At 51.5% G+C, this 14531-nt stretch overlaps 3 protein-coding genes and 1 non-coding gene across 6 annotated transcripts in view; all 4 read left to right on the top strand.

Annotated features, from left to right (window-relative positions):
* Window positions 1-1472: 1472 nt before the first annotated feature.
* Window positions 1473-1663, top strand: LOC118900287. Its single transcript, XR_005021071.1, has one exon. It is a non-coding gene; the product is annotated as a U2 spliceosomal RNA (small nuclear RNA).
* A 1597-nt stretch (window positions 1664-3260) lies between these two features.
* WDR74 (WD repeat domain 74) lies at window positions 3261-9904 on the top strand. The gene is given in 13 exon segments (XM_036862250.1): window positions 3261-3757; window positions 3855-3968; window positions 3970-4003; window positions 4084-4190; window positions 4276-4400; window positions 6511-6586; window positions 6724-6870; window positions 7036-7137; window positions 8549-8649; window positions 8732-8787; window positions 9133-9278; window positions 9363-9419; window positions 9685-9904. Coding segments are annotated over 13 exon segments (1302 nt in total). The 5' UTR covers window positions 3261-3727; the 3' UTR covers window positions 9892-9904.
* A 157-nt stretch (window positions 9905-10061) lies between these two features.
* On the top strand, window positions 10062-10448 carry LOC118899605 (testis-expressed protein 54-like). The gene has a single exon (XM_036861369.1). It carries the CDS (start codon window positions 10062-10064, stop codon window positions 10446-10448), a length of 387 nt encoding a protein of 128 aa, XP_036717264.1.
* Window positions 10449-10748: 300 nt separating this feature from the next.
* Window positions 10749-14531, top strand: part of STX5 (syntaxin 5) — a 41692-nt gene continuing 37909 nt past the window's right edge. The window contains exons 1-5 of one of the 3 annotated variants that reach the window (XM_036860094.1): window positions 10749-10910; window positions 11748-11839; window positions 13039-13109; window positions 13275-13330; window positions 13449-13519. In XM_036860094.1, coding sequence (XP_036715989.1) covers window positions 11777-11839; window positions 13039-13109; window positions 13275-13330; window positions 13449-13519 — 261 coding nt within the window. In that variant the 5' untranslated portion in view covers window positions 10749-10910; window positions 11748-11776. Of the gene's footprint in view, window positions 11840-13038; window positions 13110-13274; window positions 13331-13448; window positions 13520-14531 lie in introns of all 3 variants that reach the window. The other 2 variants (XM_036860092.1, XM_036860093.1) reach the window with 2 other exon arrangements.

The raw sequence follows: 14531 nt of genomic DNA, 5'->3' as shown, positions 1-14531 counted from the left end.
TCACTCTGACACTGAGTCTCCTGTCTCCCTCTGTGATCTTTGGTCATTACGTACATGGAGCCCACCAGATAATCCAGAATGATCTCTCCTTCTCAAAACTCTTAATGTAATCGTATCTGCAAAGTACACTTTGCCTGCCATGTAAAGTAACATAATGAGAGGTTCTACGAATTAGGACATGGGCATGTAGGGGCATTAATCTGCCTACCACATCCCCTTAATTTGGCCCCTCCCTGGAGATCCTGGATTTATTTTGGGAGTTTGTAGAAACTGCTTCTGTTTATTCACAGGGACACATTGTAAGAAACCATATTCTCTAAAATCATGGATTATCAGACTTTGCTAGTTGAAATCATATCAGTGAGAATAGAACATCCCACTCTTGCCTGAAGGACCTCAGCCAGGCCGGTCACTTTGACACAGAAACAGCTGTAGTGCTCAGTTAAGGAGGTTTCAAACAGAACGTTCCGCGTTCAGATTAACACAGTTTCCAAGAAAACAGGACTTCAAGTCCCGTTCTCAGCCAGAGTCTGACATTAATCCCTTTCATACAGCTGGGCTTTGCTGTGAGCCTCTAAAGTACCGCTTCTTTTAAATTTGACCTACATTGCCTCACCCCTACTCCCACCGCAGGTTCCTGGGTTTATGAATCAAGTGGCTCCGAAACGTCTTTCTCAGGCCATCTTTTCTCCGCTGTGGGGCCGACGGTGGGTGATGGATGGTACAAAGGGCAAGATGTAAGTGGGGTGGGGGTGGATGTTACAAGCCGGGGAGGCGGGAGGGCAGAAGGGAGCCGGGAGCCCCAGGATGAGAGGGGAACACAGGCTATAAGCCAACTTCCACTGTCACCACGTTGCCGAGAGCAACGTGTCCTCAGTTCTCACAACCACCGCTTAAGTGCGGGTTATTATTCCTCCATTTAAAAGAGGAGAAGACGGGAGCCTAAACAACATGCCTCGAGTCATCAAATCAGGAACTGGCAAGCGTGGATTCCAACTCGGTTCTTTGAACTCCGGTCTGTGCTCGGGAACCGCGGCCTTTCCAAGTAAATGTCCGGGAGAAGGGCCCCGCCCTGCATCTTCTTCCACAGACTATCGACCACCACCGCCCTGCCGCCTCCAGGGAGCGCCTAAAAGCCTTAAGGCTGGAGACGGACGCCACAGTCTCTGAGCAAAGGGACGACGCGGCCATTGAAACCACATCTAGTCATGTGGACCAATCCCCAGAAAGTGAAAGAGCAGAGGGGCGGGTTTACGCAAAACACAGAGCTTGAGCAGGAAGGCGAAACAGTAAAAACCTTATTTAAGGTCTATTTCCAAAAATTTAGTTATTATTATAAAGCAAAAATAATGAAGAATTGGTTTTAAGCAAGATTACACATTAAGAAAAGTCTAATGGTTCTGCCATAAAAGTCACCACAACCGTAAAAGCTATAGCAAGAGTAAGGCTGGCCGGCAGCGAAACTTACCGGTATCGCTTCTCGGCCTTTTGGCTAAGATCAAGTGTAGTATCTGTTCTTATCAGTTTAATATCTGATACGTCCTCTATCCGAGGACAATATATTAAATGGATTTTTGGAACTAGGAGATGGAATAGGAGCTTGCTCCGTCCACTCCACGCATCGACCTGGTATTGCAGTACTTCCAGGAACGGTGCACCCCCTTCGGGGGAACATTTTGGTAAACAAAAATAAGAATACGGTATTTCAGATTTTCGGTTGTATAAATATATAGTGTTAAGCTTTTTTGGGGTAACTTATTTCAATAAACGACGAAGAAGAACGTATATAAATTGGAGTTCTTCTTTACTTGCAGTGTGTATCGCGTAGTCTTAAGTACTGATATTCCTACGCTGTGTTTCTTTATAGGACCGGATATTCTTTTGCTAGTTTTATCCATTAGCTGGGGGTGGAGGACAAACACATGATTTTTTTTTTTTAATTAATTTTTTCATTTCTGGTTTCGTTCGGTTTTCTTATTTGTGAAAACTTTTTCTAGTGGCGGCAAGGGAGCGTTTCACTACCGTAGTCTGTCTCGATGCGGAGCACGGGTTCTGCAGGCTCACTAGTTGTGGCTAGTTGCTTCTGAGATGCGGGATGTTCCCACACCCAGCCTCCAACCTGCGTCCCCTGCATTAACAAACAGATGGTCCATCACTACGCCACCAGAGAAGCCCCATGATACCGTTTCAAGTTTCCACAGTGGAAGCGCTGAAGTTTCCACGAAATATGGGGAAAAACTAGCTGGATGTTATGAGCTCTGACAGTTCCAGGGTTTTTGTTTTTTTTGGAGATTTCTAGGTTTCTGTTTACAGTGCCATTAAAAGAATCTTAGTATCACAGAAAACCCGCGTGGTCCCACCGAACCAGAAGAACCATTACGTTCCTCGTTTAAATGATGTTCTCAGGGCTTCAGTGGTTCTAGTGGTAAAAATCCACGTGGTACTGCAGCTGACACGGGTTTGAGTCTTAATCCCCTTCGATCTGTGGTAGCCCGTAAGTACTCTATTTCAACGCCGCAACTATTGAATCTCGTCGCCTAAGAGTTCGTGCTCAATAGCAAGAACAACTACCGTGATGAGGAAGCCGCGTACCACCATCGCAACAAGAAGTAATTCTCGCTCGCCGTCCGCGTGCAGAAACAGAGACGCAACGCAATCAAAAATAAATGAAGTAAGGTTTATAAAAAGTCTTCAGAAAGAATAGTGCCCTGGTAAGCTCAAGAGAGAGTGGAGAAGTCAGAGGACCGACGTCTGGTCTGGACTGAGCTAGACTGAGAGTGTCGTTTCCTCATTAACACGAAGTCAAGAGCACTGGGGGAGTGTTACTCTCTGAAGTCCTACCGCCACTTCTGCACTGGAGTGGAAAATCAAGCTAGCTTCTCTCTTGAGGATTCAAACCGGCCCGGCGAGAGTAGGTTGCTTTATTTTTACTGACGTAGTTTAAAACAAAGATTTCCGAGAAGCTTTGATTTCTTGGAACAACAGTTCTCAATAAGTCATTCAAGGAAGGGGGTAGTTCTGATTTTTTTTTTGTTATATTTTAAAAATTGCGTCTTGTTCTTAGAAGTACTGTTAATTCTGGAGCCTTTTTTTTTTTTTTTAACTGTGAGTGGTGATTTTTAGGATCACCAAACCTCAACGTGAAGAAGAATAATGCCCCACCTTACTTATCCAAAAGGAAATACGTAAGATGGTTTCATTTTCCCCAACTTAATTCGTGTTGTCTTTTCGTTCTTTAATTTTTCTTTTACGCTGCTTCGGGTCTTCATTGCTGCACGCGGGCTTTCACCCGTTGCTGCGAGCGGTAACTACTCTTCGCTGTGATGCGTGGCCTTCGCGTTGCGCTGGTTTCTCTTGCTGCTGAGCACCGGCTCTAGGCGGCGGACTTACGTAGTGGTTGCACGCGGGCTCTAGAGCGCAGGCTCAGTAATTGTTGGACACGGGTTTAGTGGCTCCACAGCCTGTGGGAATTTTCCCGGAGTAGGGTTCAAACCTGTGTCCCCTGCGTTGGCAGGCTTGATTACTGCGCCACCAGGGAAGTCCCCGTTTTCTCTTTTCATACTCGAAGTTGAAGCCCTGCGCTGCACTAGCGTTTCAATCGTTTCTGAAATGGTCTCTTACCTTGTCTGGTGCAGGAAACATGATGCTTTGGGGTAGGGAAACGGGCTACGGCTGACTGGACCCGGCACCGCGGTTCAGTTAGGATGCGTTTCACTCGAAGCGTAAAATGGTCAAGTTACTGTTTAGATCTCCACCAGTAAGTATCTCCAGGTTTCATTTTCGTAAACGCGAAACCAACTGGCGCGGAAGGGATTTTTTTTCACTCTTGCGGCTCTTTAAACTCCCAAAAACAGCGTTCCACTCGATCGGACTCCGCGCGCGGGCTGGTGACGCAGCTGCTGCGCCGGAAGTGCGAGCCGTGGGCTCCGGGACTCAGCTATGGCCGCTGCGGCAGCACGCTGGAACCATGTGTGGGTCGGCACCGATACCGGCATCCTGAAAGGTGGGTGGCGGGGCCGGGCTTCGGGAACCAGGGGGGTCGCCGTTTGGGGACATGGCGCGACTAACGTCCGTGTCCCACAGGCGTGAACCTTCAGCGCAAACAAGCGGCGAACTTCACGCCGTCGGGCCAGCCGCGGCGCGAGGAGGCGGTGAGCGCCCTGTGTTGGGGCGCGGGCGGCGAGACTCAGGTGAGCGGCCGCTGGCAGCCGGAGCGGGGGGCCTCGCGCGCGGCCGCCTCACTCTCCTCGCCATCCTGCCCTCCTCTGCCCGCAGATCCTGGTGGGCTGTGCGGATGGGACAGTGAAGCACTTCAGCACCGAGGAGGGCAGGTTCCAGGGTCAGTCAGAGCACTGCCCCGGAGGGGAGGGCATGTTCCGAGGCCTCGCCCAGGTCGACGGGTAAGACCGAGAGCCCCTTGCTGAAACGCTCAGGTCGTAGGAGAGCATTGAGGTTTCCCGTAGGACGGCCGAATAATGGCGATCAACCTTGAGGTGACACGAGCCTGGTCTGTGTGACAGGGACCTTTGTCCTGCCTAAGTGCGTTCATTCCTATAACAAACATTAACTGAACACCTACTGGGTTGTATATAGGCATTGGGGGAAATGCAAGGGCTTCAGGTCAACCAGACACAGTACCTGCCTTCATAGAGTTTGCATCCGCCACGGTTTTTCTTTTGGCTCCATAACATTTTGGATGACCCTGAGCAAGTCATTTAATAGTTTCGAGTATGTTTTTCAGTGGGTGCTAACAACCACCAACAAGGTGGTGAAGCTCCCAAAGTAAAAGATAGGAAAGTGCTAGGTTGCAGGCCTAGCTTTCTTCCGAAGATGAAGAGAGAGGCTGTGAGCAGGCTGTGTAGGTTTGGTGATGTTAATCCTGACGGGTGAGGTGTAGAAGGCTCTGTGGGGGTGAGAAGTTTGAACTGGCCCTTGAAGCATGGGTAAAATTTTGAAATGTGGAGAAAAGAATAAGGGCATTCTAGAAAGAAGCTCCTGCCTGAGCAGAGGCCAAGGATTGGTGTGAGGCTACAGGGTACATCACAAGGAAGATAAATAGCATTTGAGAGTTGAAGCTGAGGAAACGTTTTTCCTTTTTTTGTTTTTCTTTTTTATTATTTGTGAGGAAGCATTTTAATATGAGATAGGCGAGGTAGGTTGGGATTAAAGGTAAAGGGCTTTAAGTGCCAGGCCGAGAGATCTGCACTTCTGTAGGTGGTGGGGAGTTACTGGTTTTTGAGCAGGAAATGCTGTGGTCAGAGCTATGAGCCTGCAGGAATGTGGAGGATGGATTGGAGAGAGGGCTGTTGGGAGACTGTTGCCACAGCCCAGGCAAGCCCAGAGCCTGAACCGAGTTGAGAAGGGTGGGCAGATATGAGAAAGAGTGTAGGCTTGAACTGTACAGATCCTGGGACTTGCTTGGGCTTCATGGGACGCATACTTTGAGGGAGAGATTGGAAGCCGGAACAGGGAACTTGAGAGAAGAAGCTGGTGTTTGATTTTGGCCAAACACTAAATCCAGAACAGTCCCCTTTCAATCCTTTCAGAGCTACTGATCTTGACCTCTGGTGACTGACTCAAGGTTCAGAAAGACCAGCAGGGCCAGGTGCCCCAGATGTAGCTGTGGAATAGCAAAGGCTCTCTGCTTTGGAGTATCAGACTTGATTTCCAGCTCTGGTTCTGACATTTATAGCTGAGTGGCAAATCTTTTAATTTCTCAGAGCTTCAGTTTCCTCACTTATGAGACTGGTAAACCCTTACCTTGTTGAGGGAATTAAATAACAGCCATCAAGCCCTGCCCAGACCCGAGTAACCTAGAGGCTTCCTTAGGAACAGGACTGGTATGGGACCTCCCTGGTGGCGCAGTGGATAGGACTTGACGCTCCCAGTGCAGGAGGCCGGGGTTCAATCCCTGGTCGGGGAGCTAGATCCCATGTGCATGCCTCAACTGGGAGTTCACATGCCGCAACTAAAGAGCCTGTGGACTGCAACTAAGGAGCCCGCCTGCTGCAACTAAGACCCGGGGCAACCAACTAACTAACTAAATAAATAAATAAATAAATAAATATATATATATATATTTTAAAATAAATTTATTTATTTATTTATTTTTGGCTGTGTTGGGTCTTCGTTTCTGTGCGAGGGCTTTCTGCAGTTTCGGCGAGCGGGGGCCACTCTTCATCGCAATGTGCGGGCCTCTCACTGTCGTGGCCTCTCCCGTTGCTGTACTGGCTCCAGACGCGCAGGCTCAGTAGTTGTGGCTCACGGGCTTAGTTGCTCCGCGGCATGTGGGATCTTCCCAGACCAGGGCTCGAACCCGTGTCCCCTGCATTGGCAGGCAGATTCTTAACCACTGCACCACCAGGGAAGCCCAATAAATATTTTTTAAACAAGGAACAGGGCTGGTAGGAGGGCGTCTAGTTCATATGAATTTAGGGGTGGGCCGACTGAGGCCAGAGAACAACCCCGCTCCTTTTTTTAACCCTAACTCTATCCTCCCTTTGCCAGCAGCACACTCATCACATGTGTGGATTCTGGGATTCTTCGAGTCTGGCATGACAATGACAAGGAGGCATCCTCTGACCCTGTGAGGTTCCCCTGTCCTGATCCTGATGGTTGGGGAAGGTGGTGCCCAGGGTAGGAGCCAACTGAAGGCTTTGCGGGAGGAGGAGTAAGGATCTGGAACCGACCCTCATCTCCCCTCTCATCTTCCATTGTTTTCAGCTCTTGGAACTGAGGGTGGGCCCTGGGGTGTGTAGGATGCGCCAAGACCCAGCGCGCCCCCACATTGTTGCCACAGGTGGGAAGGAGAATGCTCTGAAGGTGTGGGACCTGCAGGGTTCTGAGGAGCCTGTGTTCAGGGCCAAGAACGTGAGTGATGGGGGGCAGGGAGGGGCTGGTTCCGAGGTCCAGGGAGTCTGAGGCCACTGACTATGTCAGAGACCAGCTGGGCTTTAGGGGATAATGATAGAAGGCAGGAGGAGGGGGCACACTGAGCCCTCCACAACCCTGTCCCCCGTCTACCCACCCTACCAGGTACGGAATGATTGGCTCGACCTGCGGGTTCCCATCTGGGACCAGGACATACAGTTCCTCCCTGAGTCACAGAAGCTCGTCACCTGTACAGGGTACCACCAGGTGAGGCACCACCCCACCCCTATCTCTTTCTGGGCTTAAGCAGCCTCCTGGAGAAACAGCCTTGCTGTGCAGGCTCGGTCCCCACCATTCGGCACAGCCACCCTGCTTGCCATCCTTCTTCCATCCCTGAGCTCCCAGAAGAGGGACGACTTCCCCCGTCTGTTCCAGCCCAATGGCTGAGCCGGTGACCTTCTCTACTACATTCTAGGAAGGAGCTCCCTGAACTGTGATTCTTCCTTTAACTCCCACCTGGAAGAGAAAAGAAGGGAGTGTCCCCTTCATAGTAGAATCACATGGTTCAGGTGTCATGAGAAGACGTGGGCTGGGTATCAAGAGAACTGAGTTCTGGTCCTGATGCAGCCTCTGATTTGCTTTCGGACCCAAGCCTGACCCTCTACTAACTGGCCTCAGCTCCTCAGCTTTACGGGAAAGGTCCACATGGGGATCTTTTCAATGGCTCTCTCTCTCTCTCTCTTTTTTTGACTGCCCTGCGCTGCATGCGGGATCTTAATTCCCCGACCAGGGATCAAACCCGTGCCCCCTACAGTGGAAGCACGGAGTCCTAACCACTGGACTGCCAGGGAATTCCCAGCTGGTCTTTTTTTTTTTTTTTTTTTTTTTTTAATTAATTTATTTATTTTGGGGTGTGTTGGGTCTTCGTTTCTGTGCGAGGGCTTTCTCTAGTTGCGGCAAGTGGGGGCCACTCTTCATCGCGGTGCACAGGCCTCTCACTGTCGCGGCCTTTCTTGTTGCGGAGCACAGGCTCCAGACGCGCAGGCTCAGTAGTTGTGGCTCACGGGCCCAGTTGCTCCGTGGCATGTGGGATCTTCCCAGACCAGGGCTCGAACCCGTGTCCCCTGCATCGGCAGGCAGATTCTCAACCACTGCGCCACCAGGGAAGCCCCCAGCTGGTCTTATTTGAAGTTCTAAGACCCAGGCAGGCCTGGGTGGCTGTATTTGCCCTGTTTCCTTTGCTCCTGCACATTGAAGTCTGCTATTGGTGATACACCTCTGCTCAGAACACATATGAGGGCTTCCTCTCTCCTCCCTGTTCAGACTTAACGTCTTTCTCTGCTTGAAATTCAGCAACTGTGACAGTTGGACTGACTTGCTTTTCCATCCCGAGAGGGGAGTACGGGGGGATGGAGTGCTCATGCATGCAGACCATGGGAATGCTGCCGCCTCCAGGCCGGGGTACCTCTCTCCTCAGCCCTGTATGTTCATGCTCCTTAGCAGCTGTCTCTCCTCTACCCCCAACACACAGAGAAGAGGGGTGCATTTCAAATGAGAGTTTCCCTGAAAGAGTGGGTTGTCAACAAAGCAGTGTATGAGGAGGGGATGAAGATGTGGAGGAGCCAGAGGGGGTATGTGGAGTGAGAGTACTGTTGGTGATGCCTCAGTCTTCCTCCAGGTCCGTGTCTATGATCCAGCCTCCCCCCAGCGCAGGCCGGTCCTCGAGGCCACCTACGGAGAGTACCCACTGACAGCCATGACCCTCACTCCTGGGGGCAAGTAAGTGTTTAGAGGGCAAAGTGAGGCTTGGGAAGGACTCCAGGGGGTCCCTGCTGACCCCATGTGCCTCTGATCTCCTCAGTTCGGTGATTGTGGGGAACACTCATGGGCAGCTGGCAGAAATTGACCTTCGGCAGGGTGAGTGGACTAGGGAGCCTTGCGGGAGGGGAAGGGGTGGGGAGGAAGGGCAAGATTCCCTCTGACAAGGTGCAGTGGAGCTGTTGAGCCCTCTTTCAGGTGCCAGATTGCCCGGGTTCAAATCCTGGTTCTGCCAAAAGCTGTGTGACCTTAGACAGATTACTTTGTCAATTCCCTGTGCCTTAGTTCCTTCACCTGAAAAATGGAGCTATTAATGGTAATTGCCATCTCAGCGTTATGTTAAACGAGGATTAAATGTTGAAACATAAAGTGATATGAACAGTAAACACTCAATAAATGGTTGTTGGCTGGCCAGCTAGCACTGATTCCTACCGCCTTCTCTAGGGCGCCTACTGGTCTGTCTGAAGGGGCTGGCGGGCAGCGTCCGAGGGTTGCAGTGCCACCCTTCAAAGCCCCTTCTAGCCTCCTGTGGCTTGGACAGAGTCTTGAGGGTACACAGGATCCGGAATCCACGGGGCCTGGACCATAAGGTGAGAGCCTGCTGCCTCCTGTGCCCCGGATTCATGTTTCTATTTCTGCAGGCTTGGCCCATTAAGGTCCCTCATCTTTTGCAGGTTTACCTCAAATCTCAACTGAACTGCCTCCTGCTGTCAGGCAGGGATAACTGGGAGGTAAGCAGTTGGGTCTGGGAATGTGGGAGCTAAGGGCACAGGTGTGAGGACTTCCCTGTGAAGAGGAAAGGGAAGCAGCTGGAACTCAGACCTGGGACTGTCCATCCATCTGCCAAGTGTAGTCCTAGAAGAGTTACTGCCAAGGGTGAAATGGGCGCATGGATGGACATGGTTTCCAGGAGCAGGAAGTAAAAGGGGTGGTGCCTGGAGGAATTATTCCCCTTCCCTGTGGGTCTGACTCCTAAGCTCTTCTCCCACTCACCAGGATGAACCGCAAGAGCCTCAAGAGCCCAACAAGGTGCCCTCAGAAGACACAGAGACAGATGAACTCTGGGCTTCCTTGGAGGCAGCTGCCAAGCGGAAACTCCCCGATTTGGAGCAGTCCCAAGGCGCCCTCCAAACCAGACAGAGAAAGAAGAAGCGGCCTGGGTCCACCAGCTTCCTGAAGAGCTTGTGCTCACGTTGTAAATAAACAGCTTAATACGCACCACGACCCTGAGCTTTTCGTGTTGGCAGAAAGGAAAGAGTGAAGGCTGCTCCCTGAGCTGGGGTGATGGGGGGGTATCTGACGTCACAAAAGCAGCGCCGGGAGTAGGCGGGCTGGCGTGGGTGGAACCGAGTGCGGAGGCCGCGCGTGGGGCCATGGGCAAGGACTTTCAGACTTCGGATGAGCAGGCCAAGGAGGCCGGGTCAGAGGAAGTTCAGGAAGGTGGGACCGGAGACACAAGGGTGCCCAGGGAGCCGGCAGTGCGGGATGGACCACCCGGAGGTTGGACTGGGGAGGGTAGAGCTCAGCGGCCTCGCATCCTCGCAGGCAAAGAAGGGGTCGATGCAGACTCGGCGGAAAACCGGAATCTCAGGTCGCACGAAAGGCTTCTGATCACTGTGCTGTGGCGGCGGCTCTCCCTGTTCAGCCGTCGGGGCTCCTCGCGGTCAAACAAGAGGCAATCAGTCCAGAATCCAAAGCAGGCGTGTACGTTCCAGGAGTGCAACCGGGAGGGGATCCAGGAGGAGCCGGAGAAGGGGTGACCCCAGCCTTGTTCTCAGTCCGCCCCAGCCTCCCTCCAGAGAATAAAGTTTCTAACTTGTACCTGCCTGAGAGCTTCTGCCTCCAAGGCTCGCTTTGCGCGCACAGGGCGCGGGCACCACCAGTGCTGCGGGCTCTTTAAGGCTCCTCCCCCGAGGCTGGCCCAGCCCCTTGGGCCCGCAGCCCCCGTTCCTTGGGGGCGGGGCCACGGTTGCGGCCTAGCCAATGGGAGAGCGGAGTTGCATTTGCGTTTGGGTGGAGGGGCGTGTCTCTTGGGTCGCCGGGCTTGAAAAGGCGTGGCACCGCCCTCTCGTCTCCGGGGGTGGGGTTACGTGTGGGTGACGTGGCGGCTTCTAGTCTTTGGTCGGGTTTCGGCGGCTTCGGTTCCCGGGGAGAAGGCGGTGACGACCCGAGGGATTGTGGCAGTGGCGGTGGCGGCGGCGGCGCCAGGCGGCAGAGAGGAGGTAGGACACGCTCTAAGAGGGGTCTGACCGCAGTGTCTGCTCTGGACAGTTCTTTCCGGGGACGGTGCGGGCTGGGGGGAAGGGAACCAGGGGCAAGCGGGCAGGTCCTGCCGGCCCGGCTCGAAGTGAGCGAATACGTCGCCGTCCAATCAGGAAAGCCCCTGTTGAGAAAGACGTCGGCCTTAGCTAATCAGTGGTTGCAGTCCTCCAGACGGTGGGACTTAGGCGAATCGAGGGTGGTACTTCCTGCTTCTAATAAACACCTAGAGATTTCCCCCCTCCGCCCACCGAAGTGTGTCCCTCTCAGGAGGTCCGTCACCGTTTCTCCCTGACGAATCGGAGGAACCCGTGGATACGAGAGGGCCCAGTTAGGGCCTAGGGCAGTTGCACGGGCCGGGCTGGAGCTTCGGAGCCACAGGACCTGGCTCTGGCCCTGCCTCTACTTCAGGGCCCGGCCCGCGCTCTGGCCGCCAGAACCAAGTTGGGAGAAGAGTCTGAGGAGCGGGACGGCTTGGGCCAGAGAAGAAGCGGGATCCTGCCCGCTGCGGTTCGGCCCCAGGATCTGCGGGAGGCTTCGGGCGCGAAAGTCCGTGCCAAGTGCAGAGGGGCCCCGAGGATCTGCTGGTTGGGGGGATTTGTGGGGAAGGAGGCTGCCTGGGGAATGACACTCTCCCCTCCACCACAGTCCAAGGTTATGCGTCTCAATGATCCCGCGGAAACGCTACGGATCTAAGAACACGGATCAGGGTGTCTACCTGGGTCTCTCAAAGACACAGGTCCTGTCCCCTGCAACTGCTGGCAGTAGCAGCAGCGACATCGCCCCTCTGCCCCCCCCAGTGGCCCTGGTCCCTCCCCCTCCCGACACCATGTCCTGCCGGGATCGGACCCAGGAGTTCCTGTCTGCCTGCAAGTCCCTGCAGAGCCGTCAGGTAAGGACCTGGAGTGGGAAAGGCAAGAGCGACTCTTACTCAGACCTGGGAGAGGCGGTGCTCTAGCACCGTTGTGTGAAGTAATTCTTGGGGGAGCCCGATGGAGAACTGGTCCATCTTGGGGAGGGTGGTAGGATCTCCCAAGCAACAGAGAAGATGTGGGCTAGCTAATCTAGAGGCAAGGATCTAGGCTTTTTTTTATTATTATTAAATCAGGAATTCCCTGAGCGTAGGGTTGGTATTCTGGAAGGAATATCTCAGGGCAAGAGGTGGCTGCAAGTATATTTGGTTTGGATAAGAAACAGGTTCTCGAAAGAGCTTTTAGCTCAGAGACAAGCCCTTTGAATTCTAGTTCCAGTATAATTTTACCACGTTTTCTCTGTGACAACACAGAAGTTAATCTAGTTGGACCCCAGGTTTTGTATCTGTAAAATGAAGGAAGGTTTCTAAATAAGTAGTTCTAATCAAAACCACTTTGGAGTGCTTTTTTAAAAATTAGATTTGTCTTGGTCCAGACTTTCTGAATCCAAGTGGAACCTGAATAAATGTAATTTAAAATATTTTTATTGGTCAGCTCTTGTTAGCTGCTCTTCTGTACGATCTCCATGAGTTTTACGTTTATCCTCTCTGATTCCCGGATTGGAGGAATAGAATGGTAATACTAGTTACCATTTATTTAGTGCTTAGAATGGACCTGGTATTTGGCTAAAATAATTTACAACCCTTAGGTTTTTTTTTTAATTTTTTAAAATTTATATATTTATCTTATTATTTGTTTTTGGCTGCGTTGGGTCTTAGTTGCGGCATGCGACTCTTAGTTGCGGCATGTGGGATCTAGTTCCCTGACCAGGGATCGAACCCCGGCCCCCTGCACTGGGAGCGCTGAGTCTTATCCACTGGACTACCAGGGAAGTCCCAACCCTTAGGTTTTTTAATCTCAGCAAGAACAAGAGGGGTGTGGATTGTCTTCATTTTACAGAAGAGGAAGTAGAGATTCAGAATGGTTTAAGCAACTTGCCCCAAACCCCCCATGTAGTAAGAGGTGGCACCTAGATTTGAACCCAGGTCTACCTGTATGGACCGTCTGGTGGAGGATGCCGCTAGTGTTAGAGGGTGAGTTTAGTAGACACCTGAGGAACAGTGAAAGCTGGAAATGGGGAGGGAAAACTAAAGTTTTACCTCTTGACGTTGCTTTTCAGAATGGAATCCAGACAAACAAGCCAGCTCTGCGTGCTGTCCGGCAGCGCAGTGAATTCACCCTCATGGCCAAGTGAGTTGAGAGAAGTTATGTGGTGGGATGACCAGTGTCTGAGGAGAGGTAGCCTTGCCTGTGGTGACCTTGGCCGTGAGGACTGGGATTGGTTGTGCTGGTGCTAATGTGGGAAAGGCCCTCTCCTTCCCTTCCCGCAGTGTTCCCATTAATGCTCGTTTGCAGGCGCATTGGGAAAGACCTCAGCAACACATTTGCCAAGCTGGAGAAGCTGACAATCTGTGAGTGTTCCCGGGGCCTTTCAGAACTGGGGCAGTGAACCTGGGAGGGCGGAGGAACCATACTCCCTGAGCCTGGTCTTCGACCTCACCTGTCGTGGCTTCTTGTTTGTCTCTGCAGTGGCAAAGCGCAAGTCCCTCTTTGATGATAAAGCAGTGGAAATTGAGGAGCTAACTTATATTATCAAACAGGTGAGCGACTAGCGATCGGGAGAGCCCAGCATTTCAATTGGATCACTTCCATCATTTTCCCTTGCTCTAGAGTCCCAGAGAAAAGTTTCTAGAGCCAGCCCCAAACATCCCACTCATCCATTGTGTCAGTGATCATCTACTGTGTACAAAGCACCGCACTGGGCACTTGCCACACAAACATTACAAGGCAAGATACCTGCCTTCAAGGGCTTATTGTCTAGAAGAGGTATCCAGCCCCATAAACTCACACTTACAATGAATAGGAGGCAAGTGGTACAGAAAAGATCTTATGAAAAGATGAATGAGATAGTCTGGGGACACTGGGAAAGATTTTATTGAGGATGTGACATCTGAGCTGGTTTCAAGGCTTGTGGAGAAGCAGTGGAAGAACATGCCAGACAAAGGAAACAGTGTGTGCAGAGGCATGTCTTATAAAAGGGAAAGTTTAAGTTTTTGCTCAGATATCACCTGCCCAGGGAGGCCTGCTGTCACCATGCTGTTTAATACCCCAGCGCCCCGAACTCTCATCTCCCTTATGTTGCTCTAGTTTCTTTTTTATAGCACTTGTTACATTCTAATGGTCTCTATAATTAACTTATGTTTGTTTGTTTCCTCCCACTTACCTCATCTTCCTCAAAAAAGGAAAAAAAAAGTGCTAATGCCATAAGAGCAGAGATTTTTCTTTCTGTTTGTTCATGGATGTATCCCATATGCCTGTAACAGTGTCTGGCGTGTATTAGGTACTCAGTATTTGTTGATCGAATGAGTGATTGGCAGCAGATGAGGCTGAAAAGGTAGACTGGTAGCTGTCTGTGAAGATCATCATGGGGGCTTGCTAAGGAGTGTGGAATCACTCTGAAGTGTGTGGGCTGCAAAGACGATTAGAACCTGGATTCCAATTTTGTCTGCAAGACCCTAGTATAGCAGTTCTAACAGTGTTATTTGTTTCTTTCCCGGAACAATGTAATAAGAATAAAATGAGAAATTGAATGACCATGGGGGAAAAAGGAAC

Source organism: Balaenoptera musculus, chromosome 8, assembly GCF_009873245.2.
Source record: "Balaenoptera musculus isolate JJ_BM4_2016_0621 chromosome 8, mBalMus1.pri.v3, whole genome shotgun sequence".
Taxonomy (NCBI): Eukaryota; Metazoa; Chordata; class Mammalia; order Artiodactyla; family Balaenopteridae; genus Balaenoptera; species Balaenoptera musculus.
Note: the sequence above shows the minus strand (reverse complement) of the source record. Positions and strands in the feature narration are given on the sequence as shown.

Bases quoted from the DNA above. Each gene is read 5' to 3' on its own strand.
- LOC118899605 (XM_036861369.1), top strand. From the start codon at position 10,062: ATGGGCAAGGACTTTCAGACTTCGGATGAGCAGGCCAAGGAGGCCGGG.